Source organism: Callithrix jacchus, chromosome 12 (genome assembly GCF_049354715.1).
Source record: "Callithrix jacchus isolate 240 chromosome 12, calJac240_pri, whole genome shotgun sequence".
NCBI classification, from domain to species: Eukaryota; Metazoa; Chordata; class Mammalia; order Primates; family Cebidae; genus Callithrix; species Callithrix jacchus.
The window spans coordinates 88,856,775-88,873,611 of NC_133513.1; the positions used below are offsets into that span (position 1 = coordinate 88,856,775).

The following is a 16,837-nucleotide window of genomic DNA, read 5'->3' on the forward strand; positions in this document are numbered from 1 at the left end:
CTGTTCGGCTCTTTCAGTTGAAGAAGTTTCAGTTACTCTTCCTGATTAAGATCCAACTCAGATCTCTTCCTTTCTCTAAGTTGAGAGTACAATATTGGTACAGGACAGGATGTGGCTCCACAGCCCAAAGAATCACTTCCTACAAACACTATATGATTCTCTTTCAGATAAGGTTCCTCAAAATACCAGTCCATATGTCCCTTCTTGCCCAGGGCACTTTAATATTTCTCCTAAACAAAAACATCCCATTTTGGATATAATTGGTCACTCTATACAATACCTATATTAAGTGTCCCATAATAAAGTGTCCCATTGGCCCCAACGCTCCAAGTCAATGTTCTCTTCTTCTAATGCCCTAGCAAAGCCAGAGCTGTCTGCTCTGCTGTCGTCTTAGCAACTTTAAGTGTGTTTGGAACTAGAGTGAGTAGAGGTGCTCCGTATCAGTTGGATGCTTGCATTATTCAACTTTCCTGTCCTTTTTCTTTCTTTTTTCATTCCTATTGCTTTTGCTTTGCCTTAGCACTGCATCAGTTTGGCTATTGGAAATAAGGAGGAGCATGCCGTCCTTCTCTGTAATTTCTTTCTGTATTTTGGAAAGAAGGCACTGGTCCTCTTGGGAACCTCAGGGTTAGAAGTAAGTGCTGGAGTTCATACTGAAATAATGTAAGCAAAAGGAAATCAGATTTCAGTGGCAAGTTTAGAGGACTTCAAACCCAGGTGTCCATGTCTTCACAAACTAATTTGGAATTTCGTGGGCAAGCAATGATTAGTTAAGCGGATAATGTTGGTTCATCAAAATTTCTGCAATATAAATAGTGATTTCCTTTTGCTTTTCTCCTTTGTAAAAGAGTACTAAAAATGGTGCTATGTCATAGGGTTACTTGGAATATTAAATAACTTAGTACATATTAAGGCACTGAGAGCAGCACCTGGACTGAATAAAGGTGGTGGTAGTGGTGGTGATGTAGTAATAGTTATAATACAGTTGTGGCAGCTGTTATCTATCTTTAACATCATAATCATTATATGTTTCTTTCATTTTTTTTTTTTGAGATGGAGTTTCACTCTTGTTGCCCAGGCTGGAGTGCAGTTGCATAATCTGAGCTCACTGCAACCTCCACCTCCTGGGTTCAAGTGATTCTTCTGCCTCAGCCTCCTGAGTAACTGGGATTACAGGTGCCTGCCACCAAGCCCAGCTAATTTTTTTGTATTTTTAGTAGAGTCAGGGTTTCATCATGTTGGCTAGGTGGTCTTGAACTCCTGACCTCGGGTGATCCTCCCTCCTTGGTCTCCCAAAGTGCTGGGATTACAGGTGTGAGCCACCGTGCCTGGCCTATCATGTTTCTAATAAGTGTATTTTAGGGTCTGTAAAAAATGATTTTCCTCATACTCCACTGCTGAGGTTTGAATCTTATAAGAAGTGAGCCAGGAATTCATGTTTCCCTATCTGAAATGTTTACAGCTTAAGTTACATGCTTCTACATTTGTACCATCAGAAGGCTATTCTTTTTTAATTGTTTCTAGCCCTACCATGAGTATCTTGCTAAGTGTCAGTATTTGCAGTCTTGCCTTATGGTTCCTGTTATGATGATTTATTTCCCTGTATTTTCTTGGCATCACTTACTGTTTCATTGCCAAGTTTCTTAACTATTAATAAAAGCCTATGGTTCATTCCCTCTATATGATCTCCTGCCATATTTTTAGTGCCACTAGATGGCAGTAAATAGTCAATAATATTTTGGCAACTATTTGGGTTAGTACCTGTGGCCCAGCACTGCCAGAGGTGGCCCTGCGCAGTTTCGCCTCAGCCATGTGGTTAAGGCAAAGCCTCCTCTTTACTCTAAAGACAATGAGCACAGAGACCAAGAGCAAGGGCTGTGGAGTAAAGGAGAGCAGACTGAACAGTGTAGTGTTAAGAACATGGGTTTGGGGGACAGTCAGACACAGGTTTAAAACCCAGCAATTGCTGAGCATGGTGGCTCATGCCTATAATCCCAGCACTTTGGGAGGCTGAGGAAGGAGGATTGCTTGAGCTCAGGAGTTCAAGACTAGCTTGGACTACATAGGAAGACCCCCACCTCTACAATAAATAAATAAATAAATAAATAAATAAGCCAGGCATAGTGGCACATACCTGTGGTCCCACATACTTAGAAGACTGAGGAGGGAGGATCTTTTGAGCCCAGGAGGTTGAGGCTGCAGTGAGCTATAATAGCATCATTGCACTCCAACCTGGGCAGCAGAATGAGACCCTGCCACGTACACAGACAAAAAAAAACCCAGCAATGCCACTAACTATATGATCTCAGCCTTGTTTACTTCTCTGAGCCTCAGTTACCTCTTCATGAAGCAGGAATAATGCCATTCATGGGCTCTTTTGACAAGCTCCTTAACCTCTGATTCTTTATCTGAAAGATGGGCATAATAATCACCCCTTCCTCTCAGAATTTCATGTGAATGAAAGTGAGAAAGTTAGTGTTAATTCTTAGCATAGTATCTGGTGCCCATATATACTCAATAAGTGTTAAATAGTATTATTATGATTATGATTTTTGAGACACAGAGTCTTGCTTGTTGCCCAGGCTGGAATGCTGTGGTGCGATCTCAGCTAACTGGAACCTCTGCCTCCTGGGTTCAAGCAATTCTCTGCCTCAGCCTCCTGAGTAGCAGGGATTTTAGGCACCCACCACCATGCCTGGCTAATTTTTGTGTTTTTAATAGAGACGGGGTTTCACCATCTTGGCCAGGCTGGTCTTGAACTGCTGATCTTGTGATTCACCTGTCTTAGCCTTCCAAAGTGCTGGGATTATAGGCATGAGCCACCATGCCCAGCAGTCTCATTATTATTACCTAAATTGTTTTATTATTTGCTAGGATAGGCTTACACTACAAAAGGGCTATCATTCAGAGTAAAATAATAACAACATAATAACTACTTTTTATTCCTTTAACTGATTTCCTGAATACTTTCCCTTTAGCTTCTAATTCTAAATCTTGTTCCCAAATTTAATTTAATGGCTTTTTAACTTTACTTGGTTTTGTCAGAGCCTTAAGCCAGTTTCCATTTCCTATCTCTGCCTGGTGTTCACCCTCAGTCTCTAAGTATATTCTGACCAAAGCAGGGATAGTTCACATAGCACCTTGTGTGGATTAGACAAAAGTGCGTCTACCTTAAAACACTGTAGTACTATCTATTGGGAAATCCTTGTAATACACTGACTTGTTAAAACAACAGCTGTGTTGCCATCAGGGCACACAGAACCATACATGGCAGCACTGGCTCACAAGTTCTTTCATCTGAATCCTCATGCTAACCTGGGGCTGAGGATTTCTGGAGCTTTGCCGGGGGGAGGGGGTTTGTTTGTTTTTTTCCAAAGAAAATGTAAAAGCCCTCAAAAAAGCTTTTATCTATTTTTGTTGTTTGTTTGTTGTTAAGACAGGATCTAACTCTGTCACTCAGGCTATAGGCCAGTGGCATTATCACAGCTCACTGCAGCCTCAATTCTCAGGCTCGAGTGATCCTTCCACCTCAGCCTCCCAAGTAGCTAGGACTACAGGTGTGTACCACCGAGCCCAGCAAATTTTTAATTTTTTTTTTTTTTGTGGTAGATACAGGGTCTCCTTATGTTGCCCAGGCCAATCTCAAACTCCTGTGCTCAAGCGATCCTCCTACCTCAGCCTCCCAAAGATCTGGGATTACCGGCATAAACCACCACACTCAGCTAAAAAAGGCTTTAGAAATCAGAATCAACAGAGTATAATTTGCATATACAGAAATAACTTAAATCCACCAAAAATTACTTTTTTTTTCTCATACAGGGACATGTGGCTTATGTATTAACTCAAGAAACTAATGAATATTTGCTTTGGAATCCATCAACTGGCCAATGTTATAAGCAGTTTGACCCATTTTGTCCCTTAAAAAGTGTAGATTGTTTGTTTGATGATAGAAATGTAAGTACATGGGGAAAAAAGGTCTTGAGTTATCTCCTCAAAAGTCACTCTGCCTACACCCTAGAATCACCTGGGGAATTCTATCAGATTCTCTAGGGCATGGGGCTGGGGCAGTCTTTTATCCCTAAAGCTCCTCCAGGTGATTGTGTAGTGCCTTCAAGGATGAGAACCAATGAGGTAGTCTAATGATCGTGAAACCCCAGAATCTCTTTATCTTCTGCCTCAGACCTCCCCTGGGATTCAGCCACTTCATTGAGTAGTAAGACTGTAAAATTTTGCTCCTTCCTTACCAATGATGGGACTTGTGTTCCCATGGACCTACGCTAATTTTATGTCGATGTTTTCATAGGTCTGGTTTAATATTCAACAAAGTAATATACCAATGGCTGTATTGTTTGACTACTCAAAGGAAAGTTTCTGGAAGCCATTGCTTCCAAAAAATGTTCAAGGGACAAAAGTACAAAGCATACAGGTAAATGATATTTTTCCACGTGTGTCTGTATGAGAATTACCACTCATTCTAATCTTTACTAGTTGTGACAGCTCTTGTTATGTTTTATAGTTGATTGCTTACTGAAATATTTGGCAATATTAATCAAAAACTAGTTTTCTCTGTCAACCAGCTCATGGCCCCTTTCCCCTATTTGCAGAAAAATAAATTGAGAAGAAAGTGACAACTCAAATGTAAATTTAGATGCCAAAATAGAATTTAAAAATTTTTCATCATAAAATGTAGCATATAATGTTCAAGATGTATAGTAAGTTCTTAATCTGACCTAGCCCTCCTGCACCATATCCATGGTGATGATCAAGTATAAAACTTGGTAAACAAAAAGCTTTCTGGGGTTCCCAACCATGATAGTTATCTCATGGAATAGAAGGACAGAAACACCAGCAGTGGTAAGCTGGAGCAGGGATGGCAGCAAGGTCTGAAAATGCTTCACGAAAGCTAGAGAATCAGAGCAAGCATTACTTTTTAAAGACAGGGACTGTGGTGGGGCTACTTTTACTCCCTTGTTTTTAAAAGAAGATGGGACGGAAAGCTGTAGACTCACTGCTTGGGGCTCAGGAGGCAGGAGACCAAGAAATAACCCAGTCATTACATAGCTTGGCCAATGGATCTGTGACACACTCAGTACTACTTTGAGAAGGCACTAGAAATACCATGTCAACACCTGTTTCTGGATTGAGGGCCAAGCTGTGGCAGGGTGTAGGCAATTGCAAAGCCCACAAATGAGGAGACAGGAGCCCAGAGGGAGGGAGAGAGAAAGAGAGAGAGAGTATAAGAGAGAGAAAAAGAACAATAGAAAAATTAGGCAAAAGACAATTCATAGAAGCAGTAGCTTAAGTGCTAAACCTCACTCATAATCAAGGAAATACAATTTAAAACAAGGAAACCATCACTGGACATGGTGGCTTATGCCTGTAATCCAAACACTTGGGGGGATCAAGCCATGAGGAACATTTGAGGCCAGGAGTTCGAGACCAGCCTGGACAGCATAGCAAAACCCGTCTCTAAAAATAAAAACAAAAGAATTAGCCAGGCATGGTGATGATGCGCACATGTAGTCCCAGCTACTTAGGAGGCTTAGGTGAGAGGACTGTTTAGGTGAGAGGAGGTTGAGGTTACAGTGAGCTATGATCACACCACTGCACTCCAGCCTAGGAGCCTAGTGCAAGACCTTGTCTATAAGACAAATAAATAAATAAAACAATAAAACTATTTCACATGCATAAAATTGGCAAAAAAGTGTGATCGTACTAAGTGTTGGCAAAGAGGCAGAGAAGTGGTGGCAGCGTACGTTGCTGTAAATGCTTTGGAAAACAATATGGTGATAATACCTGGTAAAGTTGAAGATGTTCAACCTTTGATCTGCCAATTCAAACTTCTTAGTATATACCCCAGAGGAACATTCACAGGGACAAGCACAACAACTTTCATTATAGTATTGCTTGAAATAACAAAAATTTGAAATGGTTCATCAACTAGAAATCAGTACCTGAGTTGTGAAGTACTTATATAATGAAATCTTCTATACAGCAGTAAAAGATGAACCAACCGAGCCAATTTACAGTTGTTCCCAATTTGACTGTCCATGCATCACATCAGAATCTCTAAGGGTGGAACCCCCATGCCAGTAGTTTTGAAGGCTCCACAGTTGATGCCAATGCGCAGTCAAGGTTGAAAATCACTGGCCTAGAGTCAGCGTTAGCTACGTGAAAGAATATAAAAAAATGTAATGCTGAGCAAAATAAAAAGACATGAAGTGAAACATACAGTACAAAACCATTTATGTGGAGTTTGAAAGCTGTATATTATTTATGTATATATAGATGTGGTGATGTAGAAAAGCATTATGGGAATGATTCAGATTAGAGGTCACTTTTGGGAAAAGAAAAAAAGGAATGAGATCAAGGAGCGGTATACAGAGTATGCTCTGTATTCAGAATATACTTGAATACAAAGTATTCAAGTCTGTTTGTAGTATCTTATTTTTTTAAGTCTAAAACAAAGATGAAAGAATGCAAAGATCAGATGTAGCTAGGTGGTAGGTATGCTAGGTGGATGCTCATTACATTATTTTCTATGTTTGCCTGTATATTCGAGGCAATTCACACTATCAAAAAGAATGTATAGTGACTGTAGGGGAAGAAATCAAACAGGCCCAAGTGTATAAAATGATGGGTTTCTGGCTGGGTGCGGTGGCTCACACTTGTAAAAACCAGCACTTGGGGAGGTGAGGCAGAGAGATCATTTGAGGTCAGGAGTTCAAGACCAGCCTGGCCAACATGGTAAAATCCCATCTCTACTGAAAATACAAAAAAAAAAAAAAAAATTAGCTGTTTGGTGGCACACACCTGCAATCCAAGCTATTCGGGAGGCTGAGGCAGGAGAATCACTTGAGCCTGGGAGGCAGAGGTTACAGTGAGCTGAAATCATGCCACTGTACCCCAGTCTGGGCAATTGTGTCACTACACTCCAGTCTGGGATTCCAAAAAAAAAAAAAAGTCATAGGTTTCTTTCTCCTTCCACATCTTCCCACTCTCAAAGAAGTCACTGCTATCAGAAGTTTCTCATGCATCCTTCTAACATTCTCCATGCAGTTGCAAGCATATGTAGGTATTTTTATATTTCCTGTTTGAAAATTCATTTTAAAGAAGGGGAAATGTGCTTATCTCTCTTGAGCCATCCACATTTAAAGCATGTACAGCCCATTTCTTGCTTTGCCCATCCCAAAGCATTGCCGCCTCCTAGTGGGAGAATAATCTATTTTGAGATGAGGTTCTTATTTCTTTAATGCATAGTCATTCTCCTGTTCCATTCAGATGATATTTATTGATTTCCTGCTATGAGCCACTGTGATGTTAGGTGTAGATACTACAAGGAAGGAGACATGTCTCTGTTCTTGGTACTTGTATTCTAGAGGAAGAAAGAGAAGGGAACAAGTAAGTGCAGTACAGAGTGATGAATGCTGTTACAAAACATATAATGGTGCTTTGGGGAGCACGCAGCAGGAGGCCCTGAGAGATGGGGGAGTCATAGGGGCTTCCTGGGAAAGAGTGATGAGAAGCATGAATGAGGAAGGGTGAGCAGAAGCTGGCCTAGATAGAAGTCAGGAATGAGAATGGTCCTGGCAGATAGCGGGAATAGCGAACAGAAGATCTGTAGTAGCAAGGAGATATCTGTCCAGGAGCTGAAAGGCCAGGCTGGCCAATGCTGGGGTGAAGAGTCCTGGTGAGAGTTTGGGGCCTTTGTCCTCAGGGCAGTCAGAAGCCAGCATCTCCAAGGCAAGGGCAGCTGTGATCAAAATTGTGTTTGTAAAAGCCACTCTTACTTAGGGCTGAAACTAAAGCCTTCTGCCAAGTTCAATCTATAAATATAAACTCATAGTTGTGTTTAACTTGTATCTCTATCAACTTCTTTCCTGTGGGTTCATGGCTTTCCATATTCTGCCTTTCTTCTTATTTTTTTTTTTTTTTTGAGATGGAGTTTCACTCTTGTTACCCAGGCTGGAGTGCAGTGGCACGATCTCAGCTCACCGCAGCCTCCACCTCCTAGCTTCAAGCAATTCTCCTGCCTCAGCCTCCCAAGTAGGTGAGACTACAGGCGTGTGCCACCATGCCCAGCTAATTTTTGTATTTTTTAGTAGAGATGGGGTTTTACCATGTTGACCAGGATGGTCTCGATCTCTTGACCTCGTGATCCACCCGCCTCAGCCTCCCAAAGTGCTGGGATTATAGGTGTGAGCCACCGCGCCCAGCCTGCTGCCTTTCTACATACATCCCAGAATAAACCACTATCTAGAGTGAACACTATTACACACAATTGTGCACACAAATTTGAATGTATGTGAGGAGAATGTGGGTACTCAGAAGTGGTGTTAACAGGGAAATCCCCTTGGAGTTTCAAAGGATATGAGTTCCTAGAAAGAAAGAGGGCTCTTTGTTTGCCAGAAAAGGAAAGGACAAACACACCATAAACTTCTCAAGTCAGCATAAACCACGCCTCCTTTTCAGGCCTGAAGGTGGCCTAACTAATCCAGAGGAGTTGCCCAGTGCGGGGTAGATAGCCATTGGTGACAGTAATCAGGGAATTCTGTCTAGCTGTCCCATTTGAGATAGCTGCTGGCTCCTGCAAGATGACACGAAGTCATCCTTCCCTTCCTCAGTATCTCCCGTCTCCCACCATGCTGCAGTGTGGGGCTCCTCCCTGGGCCTGGGACCATCTCTAATGCAGTGCTTCTCCACCACGGCAGACATCAGAGCTAGCAGGGGGTGGGGGAGGAGCTTGTTGAAATGTGGGTACCTAGGCCTCCTCCCCAGTTTCTGATTCAGTAGATCTCAGGTGAGGGCCAAGAATTTGTGTTTCCAACAAGTTCCCAGATCTGAGGTTGCCAGTCTGGAGGTCACACGTGGGAATCTAGAGGCCTATCAAATGTTGCCTCCTTTTTACACAACCCTCATTCCACTCACGAGGGGGGAACATCTGTCCCTGTCCCTACAGCTGCCTCTTCCTCAGCTCAGGAATAACCAAAGTAAAAACTGTCTAAACCCAGCCCCTACCTCTTGTCCATGTGAGCCCTGCAAGGAGTTGAAGCATGGGTTGGGAAGGAACTTGAGAAGTCCTCCTCTCCTCCCAGCAAATCCTGCCCAGGAAGCGAACTGGAAGAAACGTGGAATAGCACTGTTCCAGGCAAAGGCTTGGAGACAGGGGAGACTGAAATGGATTGTGTGTGTGTGTGTGTGCACGCGTGCGTGTGTGCACAAAGTACTGGCTTCTTCCAGCTGAAAGAAACAATCAAAGAAGGAGGATGATCAACCACATTAGAATAATGATAATGTTGGCTGGGCGTGATGGCTCATGCCTGTAATCTCAGCACTTTGGGAGGCAGCGGTAGGCGGATTGCCTGAGCTCAGGAGTTTGAGACCAGCCTGGGCAACACAGTGAAACCCCATCTCTACTAAAATACAAAACATTAGCCAGGTGTGGCAGCGTGCGCCTGTAGTTCCAGCTACTCAGGAGGCCAAGGCAGGAGTATTACAAGAACCACGGAGGCGGAGGTTGCAGTGAGCTGAGATCACGCCACTGTACTCCAGCCTGCACAACAGAGTGAGACGCCATCTCAAAAAAAAAAACAAAAAGAATAATAATAACGTCTGATGTTTGTTGAGCATTCCATATGTGTCAGTCTTCACATGTATTTCTTTATTTTAAAATCTTCACAAGACCCTAGAGTAGTAGGCACTATTATTACCCCATCTTAAAGACTCAGAACAGAGAGGTGAAGACTTCGCCAAGGTCACAGTGGAAGATACCAATGCAGCTGCTAAAGAATATTTGGTAGAATCCATATCATGTCAAATGCTTGTTTGAAAAATGAATTGGGATGCCAGGTCTGTTTTACCCATGAAAAAATATCTTCTTTTGTAAATGCATCCCCATCCCCTGCTGTGGTGAAGTGTGAAAATCAAAGAAAATGCTGTGGTCTGCATTTTACCTATGGAGTTGAGTGTTTTTGCCACAGAAGCCTGGCTTTTCTTCCTCCTCATTATAGCTGGCAATCTAGGAGTAACTGATGTAAATGTGGTCTCCAAAATGTTTCCTAACTTTTGGTTGTCTATTTCAGCCTGAAGAAATAATTTATTCTGAAACTGATAAAAGCATGGTAGAAGATCTAAGGAATAGGTACTGTGTTTTTCCCTAATCTCTTGTTGGGTAACCTTTCAGTCCTCTGATCCAGCCTTTCAAAATACCTGCTAGATTCAGCAACAGAAGTGTGAAAAGGGAGATTATAATATTTCTAGCTGGCACAGTGGCTCATGCCTATAATCCTAGTTCTTTGGGAACCCAAGGTGGGAGGATCACTTGAGCCCAGGAGTTCGAGACCAGCCTGGGCAACATAGGGAAACCTCATCTCTGCTTAAAAAATAAAATAAAATAAAATAAAATAAAATAAAAAATTAGCTGGGCATGATGCCATATACCTGTAATCTCAGCAACTGAGAGGGAGAGGATCGCTTGAGCCTAGGAGTTTGAGGCTGCAATAAGGTATGATCACACCACACACCACTGCATTTTAGCCTGGGCAACAGAGTAAGGCCTTGCTAAAAAACAAAAAAACAAAAAAAGAACAAAATAAACAGTTCCATTGAATCACCTGGCTCTTGGTACATGCATTGAAAAGTGGCCCCTCTGCCATCCAGGGCAGAGGGACAGACTAAATTAACTCTGGAAACATTGTGGGTCATGACTGGAAAGTTCTCAACATAGCTGCCTGTTGAGCCTATAGTAATAGCAATGCAGTACCTAACACTTCTTGAAAGGACGTGAAGGTCAATGGCCCATGACTCAAGGTCTGGTAAAAAATCCCAGTTAGGCAGTAGAAACAGCAGTACTGCCACTCCTGGACACTCCCAGCCTCCCAAGCACATACACATAGTGCCTGAGGAAATCAGTGGGTCAGGCCCGAAGGGTCACAGGCTTTGCAGCAGGACTTACTCTCAGGCTATGTGCGCCAGAGGCTTCTGGGTCTGCCTGCCTCCAGTGGCTTACACTCACACAGCAGGCTGGCATGGAAGCCACTACCAACCAAGCAACAAAGAGCATGACCAAGGCAGCTTTGCTGCTCCCTTTCTCACTAGCACACATCTCCTCCCAACCCCCCACCCTGTCATTCCTACTCCTCATTTCTCAGTTCTTAACAAAAAAAGAAAGAAATGCAATAAGGAAATGGTTCCCAACTGGTTTTCATCAGAATCGTTATAGAACTATTTAAAAATACAGGTGTCAGCATCCCTGGATCAATATCTGGTGCTGAAACATTTTGATAAGGCCCTGCAGTTGATTCTGATGCACAGCCACCGTTGAGACCCTCTACAAACTCCAGTCTACTTAGTTGCACCATAAACTCAGCTAAGAAGAGACCTCTAGCACCTTCTTATATAACATACACTGCAGTTAGAGAATCAATGCCACAAAATCATCCTGTACAGAGAGGCTTCTCAGGAGAGCCCCACCAACCATATTGTGCCCCTCTCTCCTCCCTGGCATATTCATCCCCAGGCACTGTTTTAGGGGCTGGATATATATGGGTAAAAATCCCTTTCCTTATGGACCTTACATTCAAGTAGGGGGAAGCTGATCACCAAACTTAACCAGTCCAATGCCTTGCTTCTTCCCAACTCTGCTTGCTAAATTAACTCATCTAATAATCCCATCCCTGGTAACATCATCCCAGACCAGATTTCTGGATTTTCATAAGGGCAGTTTCTTGGAAACAATGTCCAAGTCAAGGGAGGGTCTTGAAGAGTAGGAATGTCAACCCAGTAATCAGATGGTAGGTGTTGTCAAATCATATCCAGTAGGCAGCTGCTGGGTTAATTAGAGAGTTAATTGCTGGCTATCCCCAAGAGACTTCTTGCCTTCCCAAGCCCAATAAGAGCCTGCCTCTCCCCAGTTTCATTAATGTGAATGGTGGCAGACACCTCTAGCAGTAGAGGTCTGATTTCCTCCTAAGTCCAAATATTCATTCTCATAGTTGAATAGAAGTCACAAAACTCTTACTACATTTACTAAATGAGTTATAACTTGACATAAAATTAGCTTTGCATTCTTAGGATCGAAAGGACTCTGAAGAATAAAGTGATGGAATGGCGACCTAAATGCCCAACACGTTGGAATCGACAGTGTACTTTGATTTTGCGACACATCCTTCCTAAGCTGGAACTTGGCAGAGGAAGCTTTGTTTCATCTGAAGGAGATAATGAATTTGACAGAATACTACAATTTTATTGGGTTTGTATATGATTTAATCCATTAATGGCATTTGCTTTATATATGTTGTTAATTGTTAAATAATAGCAATCTTAAATATTTCTGAAATGCCTTTTATCTTCATCCTGAAAGATAGATACTATAGCACTAATATATACTTATTGAAGAATCTATATTGTTAAAATGTCCAAACTACTCGAAGCAATCTACAGATTCAATGCAATCCCTATTAAAATACTAATGACATTCTTCACAGAAATAGAAAAGCCAATCCTAAAATGTTTATGGCTGCCAGATGCGGTGGCTCAAAGGCGCTGTAATCCCAGCACTTTGGGAGGCTGAGGTGGGTGGATCACGAGGTCAAGAGATCGAGACCATCCTGGTCAACATGGTGAAACCCGTCTCTACTAAAAATACAAAAAATTAGCTGGGCATGGTGGTGCGTGCCTGTAATCCCAGCTACTCAGGAGGCTGAGGCAGGAGAATTGCCTGAACCAAGGAGGCGGAGGTTGCAGTAAGCCGAGATCGCGCTATTGCACTCCAGCCTGGGTAACAAGAGCAAAACTCTGTCTCAAAAAATAAAATAAAATAAAATAGAATAAAATGTTTATGGAACCACAAAAGATGCAGAATAGTCAAAGCTATCCTGAACAAAAAAACACAAAACTGAATCACATTACCTGACTCCAATTATACTATAGGGCTATAGTAAGCAAAACAGGATGGTTCTGGCATAAAAATAGACACATAGACCAATGGAACAGAATAGACAACCCAGAAACAAATCCACACACCTAAGTGAACTCATTTTCAACAAAGACAATAAATTATGTTGGGAAAACTGGATATTCATATGCAGAATGAAAGAGGCCCCCATCTCTCACCTTATATAAAAATCCAATCACACAGGACTAAAGAGTTTATATAAGGCCTCAAACTATGAAATTGCTACAAGAAAACATTGGGGAAAGCCTCCAGGATGTTGGTCTGGGCAAAAATTTCTTGAGCCCAGTAAGAAATGGGCTTACAGCCTGAGTAAGCACAGGCAACCAAATAAAAAATGGACAAATGGGATGACATCAAGTTAAAAACCTTCTGCATGGCAAAGGAAGCAATCAACGAAGTGAAAAGACTGAGAGAAATCTTTTTGTAAAGATGGGGTTTCACGATATTGCCCAGACTGGTCTTGAAGTGCTGGGATTAAAGGCATGAGCCACTGTGTCCAGCCTATTTTTAATTTTTTTCTGCATATTTTCAATTTGTGGTTGGTTGAATCCTCAAATGTGAAACTCACATATGAGGGACCAACTGTACTTCCAAATTTATACATTCAGTCTGGACCTTTCTCCTGACCCCACCACTCTCATATATTTACCAGGCCATTGACATCTTCTCGGATGGTAAAAAGACATCTCAAACTCAGCAAGTCCATAAGCAAACATGGTGGGCATCTACTATATTGTTAGGATCCTCCTTTCCTTCTCCTACTCTACCCCAAACTCTGGGTATCTTTTCACCTCTTCTTTCCTATAAACAGGACTAGTGGGTTTTTGAAAAACTCAGTCTCCCAAGAGTGAGACTCCTTCCCCCTTACCATGCAATAGACTAGAAGGTAGACACCTTCTAGTTACCTTCTAGTCTAGGGAACTCTCTGAGATGAAGAAGTAAGGAATCTATTGGGAGTTGAGTACTTAGGTGGGCAGGAGAGACTTACAGACACTATTCACTCATGAATGGGGGGAGGAAGTTGTTTTTGCTTTGCTTTATTTTAAAGCTTATAAACAATAGGAATTTATTTCTCATGGTTCTTGAGGCTGAGAACTCCAAGATCAAAGTGCTAGCAGAAAAAGGGCTCTTCTACATATAATACAGCTTCTTGCTATTTCCTCATATGTTAAAAGAAGCAAGGCATTTTTGGTTTTGTTTTTATTTACACTCTCTACTCCATTAGAAAACAGGAATAATAAAAGTTATTTTGTCATTGTCTTGGTGATTATGTGAGCTAATACTTACCATGGCACCCAAAACCTAGTAAGTATTTAGTATATGCTATTTTTTTTCTTCTATGTGCCAGGCATTGTGCTGGGTACTGGAGTTATAATAGTACACAAAACAGATAAAATCTTGTGCATCTGCAGAGATTATGGGCTTGAGAGAGTAACCAGAAAACAGGTAACTGCAATATATTTTATTAAGTAAGTTCAGGGAAGGGCAGCATGCTAAACAACCACATCGGAAGAGCATGTGAACAGATTTAAGGATCAGGAAAATCCTCCTGAGTTAAGCAATTATAGTGTGAAAGAGGTTTATGGTTGTCACCGAGGTATTATTAAATAGGTAATTTTTTCCATGGGACCATGCTCCACAATCCTTTAATTCCATCACAGAGTAGTCACTTAGTAAACATAAACTGAATTGATATTGAATATGTTGTTCCGAAATTCTTACTTAAATCCCTCATATATAGAACCAAGTAATTTTCTCACCAGCAGTTTGCTATCTAGAAAGTTTGTGGAATGTTAAATGTGCAGACTTTGGAATCAGACCTGGTTGTGCTCCTATCTGTAAAGTAAGGATTATAACAATACCTACCTAATAGGGCTGTTTGAAGATTAAATATGTGTGTGAAGCATTTAGCTGTACCCAGAACATAATTCAGCATCCACAGACAACTATTACACTATTTTATGAGTCCTATTTCTTTGAGGCTTTTGTGACCTTTTGTACACAGTAATTCCAGATTATGCAGTTGTAATGTGGGTTTATGTGCTGTTCTGTCTTTGATCTAGGTCACAGGATTTCCCATCCGGATGCCATACACTGATGTACAGTCAGTTATTGATGCTGTTTATCAAACTGGAATTCACTCTGCTGAATTTCCCCAGACAGAATTTGCTATAGCTGTATACATTCACCCATACCCAAACAACATATTATCTGTGTGGGTCTATTTGGCTTCCTTAGTTCATCATCAGTGAAAAGGAAGTAGAGCAAAGTAAAAGATTGTATTGTGGGCCTCTAGTACCAACAAAAACTTTTCTGGTACCTTGAAATTTTGCTGTTTATTCTCAAGTCCAGCCAAGTGCTGGGTCCAATTTTTTATTCACTTACAGAATTAGGCACTATGGAGACTCGGACCCCTGAGTGAGTCTTTGAGGAGGAGTCTAGATGAACTTCTCACCAGAAACTTCACCTTCTCATCAGAAAAGAAGGACCTTTGAGTAGTCTGGCTGTCTTAGGTCACTGTCTGCAATAGGTCTCATTCTGGGAAATAAGCAGTTTTGGCCTCTTCTCCTAAGACCAATGTTTCTCAAATTGTAGAACTCATACCACCTCTGTCAGAATCATCTGGAGAGCTTTGTTGAAAATGTAGATTACTAGATCCTACTCAAGACAGCCTGAATCAGCACCTCTGGGAGTGAAGCTACAGAACCTGCATTATTTTCAGCAAACTCCCCAGATAATTATGATGCACTGAGATGAAGCAGAACCCAGCTTTAAAGAATGTTGTCATTGCTAAACTAAAGCTAACACATTTGATGCTGGTTCTGATACAATTCAAGATGGAAACTGCTCAAGCGGAAAACTAAGGTCATTGCCTCTCATGGATAAAACGTTATTTCACTGGTAAGAAGAAAAAAAGAAAATCCACATGTTGGGCTGATGTTGGCTTCTGGAAGCTTCTCAAAAGCTTGCACTTGGTATGCTACTGACATGAAATTCTTACAGCTCCAAGTATTTGGAAGGAACTCCCAAGAAACTGTCTAACCTAATTTCTCCCAATTCCCTGAGGGAGGAAATGGTCTTGGTAAATCTTAGGACTCCTTTTCTCCTTAGTGAGAAGTCCCCACTCTGCCTCTGGCACATTTTGCTGATGGTGATGTTAGTCTTGGACCAAGCTTGAGATTACTAGAAGAGGCAAAGTAGGGACATAGGTGAAGGAATGGTTTTTTTTTTTCTCCAAGGTTAAAACCTAACTGTATGTGTCTTGTGGAATGTGTAAGAAAACTGACCAAAATTTTTACTTTTATTTGAATGTTTTTGTTTAAATTTAATGTAAAGTTTTATTATTAAACAAGTCTCCCACTTCGATTGATTTAGCACAAAATAATGCTGTTGGAAAGATGAGGATGCCAAAGACAGGCTGAATTCATGCAATTTGTTTATGTTCAGCTTTGAATATTTACACAGCAATTTTATTAGTTGTTCACAGTTTTTAGAATTGATAGGCTGCTTATGAGTAAGGTAGCAAGTGTTCACGGGAAACATGGAGGACCTTTCTATATTGTATGCTTTTTACATGTGTGTTACTTTTTCAATTAATTTTTTTCCTGAAAATCTGCAGTGAATCATTTTGTTCATTAAAACGTTTTAAAAATGCATGATTTTAAGTGGAATGTATAATTGCAAAGTTCGTTATATCATTCCATAAATAATTACAGGGCATTCATTACATGCCAGATAGTGTGTATTATCTATTTAATAATGTGCTGGAGCAGAGCAGTGAAAAGACAAAGACTCTACTGGTGCCAGGCTTACATTCTTAAAGGAGAAACAAACCACAGCAAGTAAGTCAAAAGATTTCAGGGTATGATGAGTGCTGTAAAG

General features: G+C 41.3%; 1 protein-coding gene across 13 annotated transcripts in view; it reads left to right on the forward strand.

Moving 5' to 3' along the window:
- Positions 1 to 16,609, forward strand: part of CC2D2B (coiled-coil and C2 domain containing 2B) — a 125,433-nt gene extending 108,824 nt beyond the window's left edge. For all 13 annotated transcript variants that reach the window (XM_078346157.1, XM_078346158.1, XM_035268582.3 and 10 more), the window contains 6 exons: positions 521 to 634; positions 3,820 to 3,954; positions 4,304 to 4,426; positions 10,083 to 10,141; positions 12,073 to 12,250; positions 15,019 to 16,609. In XM_078346157.1, the coding sequence (XP_078202283.1) occupies positions 521 to 634; positions 3,820 to 3,954; positions 4,304 to 4,426; positions 10,083 to 10,141; positions 12,073 to 12,250; positions 15,019 to 15,207 (798 nt within the window). In that variant the 3' untranslated portion in view covers positions 15,208 to 16,609. The remainder of the gene's footprint in view (positions 1 to 520; positions 635 to 3,819; positions 3,955 to 4,303; positions 4,427 to 10,082; positions 10,142 to 12,072; positions 12,251 to 15,018) is intronic.
- The last annotated feature ends 228 nt before the right edge of the window (positions 16,610 to 16,837 follow it).